This window comes from Columba livia, chromosome 12 (genome assembly GCF_036013475.1).
Source record: "Columba livia isolate bColLiv1 breed racing homer chromosome 12, bColLiv1.pat.W.v2, whole genome shotgun sequence".
Lineage (NCBI taxonomy): Eukaryota > Metazoa > Chordata > Aves > Columbiformes > Columbidae > Columba > Columba livia.
In genome coordinates this window covers 1,376,746-1,385,975 of record NC_088613.1, presented here as the reverse complement: position 1 = coordinate 1,385,975, position 9,230 = coordinate 1,376,746, and the positions used below count along the sequence as shown (strand labels likewise).

The window sequence follows — 9,230 nt, the reverse complement described above, 5'->3', positions numbered from 1 at the left end:
TGGGTTTCTATTAGATGGAGATTTGTTATTGAACTAGCCAGGCCCAAAGGAATATCAAGGCCACCTCGGAAAGCTGAAAACAGGACCTGCTGTAGGGGTGAGGCAGTTCTACAATAACAGAGCCTCAGCGTGATATAAATCAACAGACCTGTCAGCAGTGAGGACAGCTCGTGAACATAGATGATACCCAATCAGTGAATGCATGCTTGGAGCGTGGACGCGTGGTCAGAGAACAGTTGCATATATAAGGAGGCTTGTTTCTGTAATAAATGGCTTTGCGTGATTCACATTGAATCGGAATGCTGAGTCCTTTATTCGCTCCAACAGCCACCCTTTTTGTTTTCGTCACCAAGAGCGCTAATTACGTTCCCCAGGCAGAGAAGCCCTCTGTTTATGTTGATGCCTGCATGCAAACAGATGACAGTGAGCAGGAACTGGTCATTTTATGTCCTTTTTACAAAAATTTAAGGCTAAAGAAAGCGCATTATGAAGGTTAAAGAACTGCTTTGTTTTTCCTGACAAGGACTCAATTTTTTAACTCAAAAATGGTAAGAAACCCAAGCTACGCCAGCCCTTTTCCTACAGACCTTCTTTTAGTCGGTCTCCCTCAGCCTTGGTCTTCTTTTGTCTTTCAGAGCCAGCAAGATCAACCAAGTGTAACTTACAGCAAAACCTGGTGTTCATCTCTCTGGATTCATTCTTACCTGCAACTGAGCCAACACTTGCTGCAGATTGTGAATCACCTCAACATTGTCACCTTCTGCGAGACTCAGATGACATTTGCTGAGGGTGATGGATGTTCAGTCCACTGGCAACTTGGACAGGCATCAGTTTCTGTTAAGACGGACTGTTTGGAGATGGTGCATTCCATGGAGTCCTTCAGGTTCAAGAGCTTCGATTGATCGTTCAGCATTTCTCGCAGCTCACTAATTTGTGCTTCCAGCTCCTGAAGTCTTTTCTGACAGCATTTACTCAGCCTGCAAAGAAATCAAACACCCACCTAATTACCACTATTCTCAAACAAGTGCTCTCCAACTTTAGAGACACCATATGGAAAATGAAGCAGTTGTGTATTCTCATCTTTCCCTCCGATTAAAGCCATCATGCAGTTCATACAACTCACATGGCATGTTAAAGGGATGCATTTGCATCAAAATAAGAGCTTTACAAATAGTTGAAGTACGTGCAAGACAATGAATTTTTGCAGGTGCATTAACACAGTTTCTGGTGCTATCAGCACCTCTTTGCACACTCTTACTTGGCTTGGTTGATGTCCTTCTTGGCCATGTGCAGAGCAGAGAGCAGCTCCTCCTTTTCTTTTTGCAAGTTGCTGACCTCCAACTCCAGATCCTTGATATTAGTCTAGAAAGGACAAGAGTAGTAAGCCTCCAAATAAAAACCCTGAAATTCCATCCCAAGGCAAAGCTTCCGAACCCTTCCCTCCTCAGCAAGGAGTGGCTGTGTTACTCAGGGAAAATAAACCAAACACATCCTTACCAGAACTATTTCAGAAGAGTTTACCTGGTACTGGGACTGAATGGGCTCCAGCTGATTATCATTCTGTGCCATTTTTTTGGCCAGCGCCTCTTTCAGAGTCAGAGCTTTATTCAGTTCAAGCAGCTCTTTGGACATCTGTGCTTGACGGAGAGCGTGTTGAGTGGTGAAGTCATCCGAGGTTCTCGTGGTGTCCTGGCCCATTTCTGCATCCTGGAGGAGACACAGCGATGAGCAGGAGAGGCCGCTCAACATCTCTTGCACTCCATGAGCACAGTTTTTGCAGAACACTTCCAATACGTTTTTTATATCAAAAGTTAGATATTCAGAAATGAGAACAGGTTGTTGATCCTGAACGTGTTGAACAAATAAGAGTGTAAAAAGGCAGCACACAGAAAAGGGACACATGCTATTTACCAAAGATTTGGATTAGGAAACTAGCAAAGGATGCAAATAAAAGAGTGATGGGGGGATAAAAACATGCTCTGCACAGCCGGACTCCCCTGGGTATTCACAGTAAACTCGCCTGGCACACACTCTTCTCTCTCTGGATTCACTCTTACCTGCAACTGAGCCAACACTTGCCGCAGATTTCAGATCACTTAGTTGTCTTTCCTGAGGAGCCCCGCACTGCTGAGGCCCCAGAGGAAGTCAGGACAATGGAGGAGTTTGCCTCGGTTGATGAGGACTGGGTTAGGGAGCAGTTAGGCAGTCTGGACATCCATATATCTATGGGTCCGGATGGGATGCACCCGCGGGTGCTGAGGGAGCTGGCTGAGGTCATTGCTGGACCGCTCTCCATTATCTTTGCCAAGTCTTGGGAAATGGGAGAGGTGCCTGAGGACTGGAGGAAAGCAAATGTCACTCCAGTCTTCAAAAAGGGCAAGAAGGAGGACCCGGGTAACTACAGACCGGTCAGCCTCACCTCCATCCCTGGGGAACTGATGGAACGACTTCTCCTTGGTGCCATCTCAAGGCATATCAAGGATAAGAGGGTCATTAGGGGCAGCCAGCATGGCTTCACCAAAGGGAAGTCCTGCTTGACCAACCTCATTGACTTTTATGAGGACCTAACAAGATGGATGGATGATGGCAGAGCAGTGGACGTGATCTACCTTGACTTGAGTGAGGCATTTGACACAGTCTCCCACAGCATCCTCACACCTAAACTGAGGGAGTGCGGTCTGGATGAGCGGGTAGTGAGGTGACTGTGAACTGGCTGAAGGGAAGAAGGCAGAGAGTCGTGGTCAATGGGGCAGAGTCCAGTTGAGGCCTGTACCCAGTGCAGTGCCTCAGGGGGCAGTGCTGGGGCCGCTGTTATTCAATATATTCATCAATTATTTGGACAAGGGAATAGAGTGACTGTCAGCAAGTTTGCTGGTGACACCAAGCTGGGAGGAGTGGTGACACTGGAAGCTGTGCTGCCATCAGAGACCTGGACAGGCTGGAGAGCTGGGCAGGGAAAATATTAATGAAATATAACAAGGGCAAGTGTAGAGTCTTGAATCTGGGCAGAACAACCCCAGGTTCCAGTGTAAGTTGGGGAAAGATCTATGAGAGAGCAGCGTAGGGGAAAGGGACCTGGGGGTCCTGGGGACAGCAGGGTGACCATGAGCCAGCACTGTGCAGTGGATGGGTTTCTATTAGATGGAGATTTGTTATTGAACTAGCCAGGCCCAAAGGAATATCAAGGCCACCTCGGAAAGCTGAAACAGGACCTGCTGTAGGGGTGAGGCAGTTCTACAATAACAGAGCCTCAGCGTGATATAAATCAACAGACCTATCAGCAGTGAGACTCCAGTGCGTGGACAGCTCGTGAACATGATATCCAATCAGTGAATGCATGCTTGGAGCGTGGACATGTGATCAGAGAATAGTTGCATATATAAGAAGGCTTGTTTCTGTAATAAATGGCTTTGCGTGATTCACACTGAATCGGAATGCTGAGTCCTTTATTTGCTCCAGCACTGGGCCCTTGTGGCCAGGAAGCCAATGGTACCTGGGGTGGGTTAGAAGGGGGTGGTCAGTAGGTCAGAGAGGTTCTCCTGCCCCTCTGCTCTGCCCTGGGGAGACCACACCTGGAATCTTGTGTCCAGTTGTGGCCCCTCAGTTCCAGCAGGACAGGGAACTGCTGCAGAGAGTCCAGCGCAGCCACCAAGATGCTGAAGGGAGTGGAGCATCTCCCGTGTGAGGAAAGGCTGAGGGAGCTGGGGCTCTGGAGCTGGACAAGAGGACACTGAGGGGGGACTCATTCCTGGGGATCAATATGGAAAGGGGGAGTGTCAGGAGGATGGAGCCAGGCTCTTCTGGTGACAACCAGTGACAGGACAAGGGGCAATGGGTACAAACTGGAACACAGGAGGTTCCACTTAAATTTGAGAAGAAACTTCTTCTCAGTGAGGGTGGCAGAGCCTGGCCCAGGCTGCCCAGGGGGTTGTGGAGTCTCCTTCTGTGCAGACATTCCAACCCGCCTGGACACCTTCCTGTGTAACCTCATCTGGGTGTTCCTGCTCCATGGGGGGATTGCACTGGAGGAGCTTTCCAGGTCCTTCAACCCCTGACACTCTGGGATTCTGTGAAACCACACGAGTGTGTATCCACGCTACAGGTAGAAAACATCTCGCTGTAGATACAAAAAGCGGATGACAATGAACACACAAGTACACCTAGAAAATAGCTACCTGTAGTTGTGTGGCATTGTCACCTACTTTGTCCTCTGCCCCAGTCAGTATTTCAGAGCTTTTTTTTGAAAGCCAAAGTTCTAAAGTTACATCTCAGCTCTACGCACCGATGATTTCACTTCAGAATCCCCAGTAAAAAGTACAGGGGAAGCCGGGGCGGGGAAGGAGGAGGAAGAGGGGGGAACGCGGCGGCCACCAGCCCAGCGGCGGCCCCGTCTGCGGGGATGCGGCCCCGTCTGCGGGGATGCGGCCCCGGCCCGTCCCGCCCGGCCCGTAACGCACCCGCAGCCGCCGCCGCCCGCCGGTGAGGGGATGCCGCAGCAACCGCCAACATTTAAAAGCGGCGCCGCGAGCCGCAACCCGCCAATGGCGGGGCCGTGCGTCAGGGGGCGGGGATGTGCGTCAGGGGGCGGGGATGTGCGTCAGGGGGCGGGGCGTCGGGGGCTGGGCGCGGAGAGGAGGCGGGGGCCAGCCATGGAGGGCCGGCTGCCCTACGACGACTTCCCGGTGGTTTTCCTGCCGCCGTACGAGAGCCCGCCCGCCTGGGTGCCCCCGCACGAGGTGAGGGGACGCGGCTGGGGACAGGGGAGGAGGAGGAGGAGGAGGAGGCGGCGGTGGCCGGGCCGGGCCGGGCTGGGCTGGGCTGGGGTACAGGCGGAGGCCCCGCGGCCCGGCCCCGGCGCTGAGGCCGCCCGCGCGTTGCCTTGCAGAGGGTTTATCACCCGGACTACAACAACGAGCTCACCCAGTTCCTGCCCCGCACCATCGTCCTGAAGAAGCCGCCCGGGGCGCAGGTGAGACCCCGCTGAACCCGGGACCCCCGCTCCGGCCCGGCGAGTCCCGCCGGTCCCGGGGCCCGGGCGCTGCGGAGAGCGGCCGGTCCCGCCCGGGCCTTCGCTCGCTGTGCTGGTTCCCGTGTCCCTCCTACCGCCTTCCCTGGTAAAAATCAGCCCGGCGGAGCTGCGGGATTCTAATCCCGAGCGGGTGGTGTCCTGGCAGCCAAATAAGGTGCCGGGGGTCGGGCGGCGCCTGGCGCTGCCCCCAGCCCGGGACAGCGCGCTGGAGGTGGATGGTGCTCCTCAGCGGATGGGAAGGGCCAGGCCGTGGAGGGAGAACGAAACTTTGTGGGCATGCTAGAGAAGTACAAAACGTTGTGGTGTGGAGCTGAGGAGGGACAGGGAGCCCGCGGGTGGTGAGGGTGGGATGGCTGTGGAGGTTTGCTTTGCTGCCGCTGGAAGAGATGCCTTTCTGTTGGGAAGGGTCCGGGGCACGGGAGGCGACTGCATTTCACTGCTGGTTTCTCTCACAGCTGGGCTTCAACATCCGCGGAGGAAAAGCCTCGCAGCTGGGGATCTTCATCTCTAAGGTGCGTCTGTTGTTCTGCTGCTCCCCTACCCGTGTTCTCTCTGTTCCCTGGGGCGTTGTTGAGCCGGCTGGCTGCACGGGGAGACCATCGTGTCTCGTATACATCTCTGAACTCACAGCTGTAATTTGCCACACACCAAGCAGCAGTCGGGCGGTCCTGCACCGTTTCCTGATCTCTTCTCAGCCCACAGAGTGTTGCTGCTGCGCTGTGGTTCCCCAGTCCCCGTCCTCCCCAGTCGTGTGTGGGTGCACTGGATGGACGGGCACCGTGGGGAGTGGGCTCTGCGGGAGGGGAGCAGCTGTCACTGCCGCTGTCACTGCTCTCCCCTTCACAGGTGATCCCCGACTCGGACGCACACAGAGCTGGGCTGCAGGAAGGGGACCAGGTGCTCTCGGTGAACGATGTGGATTTCCAGGACATTGAGCACAGCAAGGTGAGCGCTCCTGCGGCCCAGCTGCTGGCGTAGGGACGGGACGGGGTCCTGTCTGTGTCCTGTCCGTGCAGACAGCATCTCCCACTGGCCTCTCAGCCTGCACAGGCTCGGCTGGTGTCACCACATCACCGATGCTGTCCCCTTTGCTGTCCTGCAGCACAGCCTGGTCACTGAGCAACTCCTTCTGCTTTCAGGCTGTGGAGATCCTGAAGACAGCCCGTGAAATCACCATGCGTGTGCGTTACTTCCCCTACAGTAAGTGCCCGCTGGCTCCGAGGCCGCGCACCGAGCGGCGTTTTTCCTCGGAAAGCAGACGGCATCCCTGCAATTCCACCTGAACTTAGCGGTTATGACGCTAAGGCCGTAGATGGTGTTAAGCTCACAGCCTGCAGATCAGAAAGGACTTTGGGCTTCGATTTGGGGACCAGGACAGCTACTAAGTCAAACAAGCAAGAACTGGCTTCAGCTGTCCATGTAGAAAAACACAGGGAAGGGCTTAGCAACACAGTGCTAAAAGCTGGGATGAGTGTTGGGCGGAATTGTTAGAGCTTTAAAAGATGCTGCTTATCCTTGAATAACACAGGAATTAGCTTTGTCAGTGGTGGACCCATGCAGATGGCAGACACTGCTTCTGGTTTTTATCCCTCCTTACGGATGTTGTGAGGAGAGAAAACTTTATTAACTGTGGGATTCTGCAACCATAAAGTTCATAGATACAAGGGAGGAAGAAACAGAGGTGAAGTCAAGCCCAACAAGGATTCCTCATAAAAGGGAAACTGACGCTTAAGTGAAGAAAGGCTAAAAATAGGGAGCAGAGGATAAGAGGACTTTAAGCAATTGTTCTAAATGCCCTGAAATAACCTGAATTGATGACTGGGGTGCAAATGTGCTATTTTAAAGCCAGCTGCTGCCCAGGAGTCAGCACACACTGCTTCTACTTGGTGCAGTATACACAAGATGTGTGTTTTCCTATAGCATTTGGGCTGATCTCTCCCTTGCCATCAGTGCCTGCCCTTTCAGCCGTGCCTTCTCTCTCCCCTCCAGATTACCAGAGACAGAAGGAAAGGACTGTTCACTAGTCGGCAGCTGCCTGCGTGGGCTCCAGAGCAGCCGTCCTCTCCAAAAAACCTCTCCACTACTTCTCCTCAACACGTGACGTGACACATCAAGTTTCAGCTGTCACTGAAGGTACAACTGTGTCCTGTTGGCTGCACAGGCGTCATCGTGGATGAACTCGGGATGCCAACAGCATCTTCTTTAGCTGGACAATGGATGGGTCTTTAGTCTGTACTGCTGGAAGCGGGTGGTGGAACAAGCTGATGGTGCTGATGTGGAAGCAGGTACCCGAGGGCAGCCTCTCCAACAAGATCGGTGCTTCTCTTCTATAGTAGGACTTAATGTACAGGAGCGTTGTGCTCGTTGTTGTTGGGATGTAAAGCCAAGAGGGTCTGAGTGTGTTTGAGCAGAGCCTTTGTCCTCCAAGAGGTCAAACTGTTCACTTCTCTGGTGACATGAAATTCCTTCTCCACTGTCCTACTACCTCTGTTCTACACTGCTGGGTTTGCTCGGGACTCGAGGAACAGGAGTAAAATCCACTCAAGCTCGCATACATCTTTAGCTGCACTAGTTTGTATCTCTTTGCTGCTTAACAGCCCCCGTGATACAGGACCAAGATGCTCAGAGCAGGTTTCTGAACCGCCGAGGGCACTTGGCCGGGTTCCCTCAGGTGTGGTGCTTGTGTTAAAGGTTGCACTCAGCCCGCTTCCCTCACTTGGCACAGCCCTGTCCCTGCCATGTGCTCCCCCAGAACTCCCCCTGACTGAGGGTTACACTTCTCCCCTTCTCTGTTCTCCAAGAGAATGGAGGGAACTTGCTGTGCCCTGCGCTGAGAGAGCACAGATGAAAACGTGCCACTTACCAGCAAATCTGGATGCTTCACATTGTAAATGGCATCAGGACAGCCCGTGCTCTGGCCTGTGCCATGTTTGCCGCTTATCTGTAATAACTGAAATAATAAAGTGAGCTCAGTGCCATTCAGGAAGTTTCCGTGGAGGGTTTGACTTGCCAGCGCTACCCCAGGAAAGGCCGGGCAGACACCCGGGATGGGTTGGCTCTGGTTGCCCTGGCAGCCTGGAGAAGGGAAGTGGGGGTACCTGCGAGGTGCAGCCCTGTTTTAAGGGTCTTTTCCCACTTCTGGGATGTAGGTCAGCCTGGAGCGATGTCGCGGTGCTGCAATGGAGGATTTGGTCTGTGGTGGCACCAATGCAGCTCACTTGAGACAGCCCTGATGCAGCTTCAGCGCTGCCAGCCAGGTTGCACAGCTGCTGGGCAGAAATCTGAGCCAGGCTGAAGCAGAAGAAAACCCAACACGCTAGAGAAGAGACTTTCCTTTCTCCCCGTTGCACTCAGGCGAGCCAGGGTGACGGTTCGGAGGGCAGCCCTGCTCCCAAAGCCAACCCTGTGCCCTCCAAGTGGAAAATGGTGACTGAACGCGCACAAGGCGTTTGGCACACAACCCAGCTGCAGATACAGCCCCAGTGTTCGGTCTTAACCTGCTTCAGGAGCTCTGGGAAGGTCTCCCCTGCCCGGGGCAGCTTCCTCCCTGCAATTACTCAGAGTTAATTAGCACAGTGCCTTCACAGCCATCACTCTGACCCTGCGACTGGCTGTGGCGTAACAGGAAAGAGTAGATTCCTTCCCAAGACACATCCCTATCTTAGGTATCTTAATTAACAAAGCAGTAATAAGGTTTGTACTGGCCAGCGCAGTCCATTCTATCCTCCAAAACTGGAGGGTGAAACAGGGACAGTTACCGATTCCTGCTGGGAAAACAGGTCCAGCAACGTTGGATTTTTTTAGCGACTCCCAGAACAGAGGCCAAGAGTCACCAGCACAGGAGCAGCTTTAGGTTAATGAGTAACTCCCTGGGCAGGGAAGCAGATGGGCACCTTCTGGAGCACGAAGAACAGCCGCAGAACACACAGGGCTGTGTCAAGGCACAGCAGGTCACACCTGAGACAGCCACCGAGCGGCTCCGTGCCCCGAGACGCCTGCAGACACCCGGTGTGCTCCCGGCCCGCCCAGCGCCGTGGTGGGATCCGTGCGGTCGCGTCATGAGGGAAAAGGCTATAAACCCAGAGAGTTTTCTTTAAAAGCTCCAACCCCACCTTGTCATAAACCACCGGATGAGCCTGAGCTGCATCACATAGCATCCCACCCTGCACCTCACTCCTCCAAACCACTGCGCTTGCCCCTC

The 9,230-nt window shown here is 53.8% G+C and overlaps 2 protein-coding genes across 3 annotated transcripts; one reads left to right on the top strand and one right to left on the bottom strand.

Moving 5' to 3' along the window:
* Positions 1-283: 283 nt before the first annotated feature.
* LOC110363876 (chromosome-associated kinesin KIF4-like) lies at positions 284-4,551 on the bottom strand. The gene is made up of 5 exons (XM_065077366.1): positions 4,458-4,551; positions 1,522-1,707; positions 1,259-1,362; positions 758-977; positions 284-403 (listed from the first exon to the last, which is right to left on the bottom strand). The coding sequence occupies exons 2-4, from the start codon at positions 1,696-1,698 to the stop codon at positions 770-772; spliced, it is 489 nt and encodes a 162-aa protein (XP_064933438.1). The 5' UTR covers positions 1,699-1,707; positions 4,458-4,551; the 3' UTR covers positions 284-403; positions 758-769.
* A 26-nt stretch (positions 4,552-4,577) lies between these two features.
* PDZD11 (PDZ domain containing 11) lies at positions 4,578-8,011 on the top strand. 2 transcript variants are annotated; one of them, XM_065077364.1, is made up of 6 exons: positions 4,578-4,736; positions 4,886-4,969; positions 5,485-5,541; positions 5,876-5,974; positions 6,169-6,229; positions 7,019-8,011. In XM_065077364.1, exons 1-6 carry the CDS (start codon positions 4,650-4,652, stop codon positions 7,051-7,053), a joined length of 423 nt encoding a protein of 140 aa, XP_064933436.1. In that variant the 5' UTR covers positions 4,578-4,649; the 3' UTR covers positions 7,054-8,011. The 2 variants fall into 2 exon arrangements, with proteins under 2 accessions (XP_064933436.1, XP_064933437.1); XM_065077365.1 differs by lacking the exon at positions 4,886-4,969 and having other exon boundaries at positions 4,586-4,736.
* Positions 8,012-9,230: the final 1,219 nt, after the last annotated feature.

Excerpts from the sequence above, each read along its gene's own strand:
- PDZD11 (XM_065077364.1), top strand. The coding sequence starts at position 4,650 with ATGGAGGGCCGGCTGCCCTACGACGACTTCCCGGTGGTTTTCCTGCCG. Across the intron at positions 4,970-5,484 it reads AGAAGCCGCCCGGGGCGCAG|CTGGGCTTCAACATCCGCGG; the intron begins GTGAGACCCCGC and ends TTTCTCTCACAG. Across the intron at positions 5,542-5,875 it reads TGGGGATCTTCATCTCTAAG|GTGATCCCCGACTCGGACGC; the intron begins GTGCGTCTGTTG and ends TCCCCTTCACAG.
- LOC110363876 (XM_065077366.1), bottom strand. The coding sequence starts at position 1,698 with ATGGGCCAGGACACCACGAGAACCTCGGATGACTTCACCACTCAACAC. Across the intron at positions 1,363-1,521 it reads CCATTCAGTCCCAGTACCAG|ACTAATATCAAGGATCTGGA; the intron begins GTAAACTCTTCT and ends TGTCCTTTCTAG. Across the intron at positions 978-1,258 it reads AAGGACATCAACCAAGCCAA|GCTGAGTAAATGCTGTCAGA; the intron begins GTAAGAGTGTGC and ends ATTTCTTTGCAG.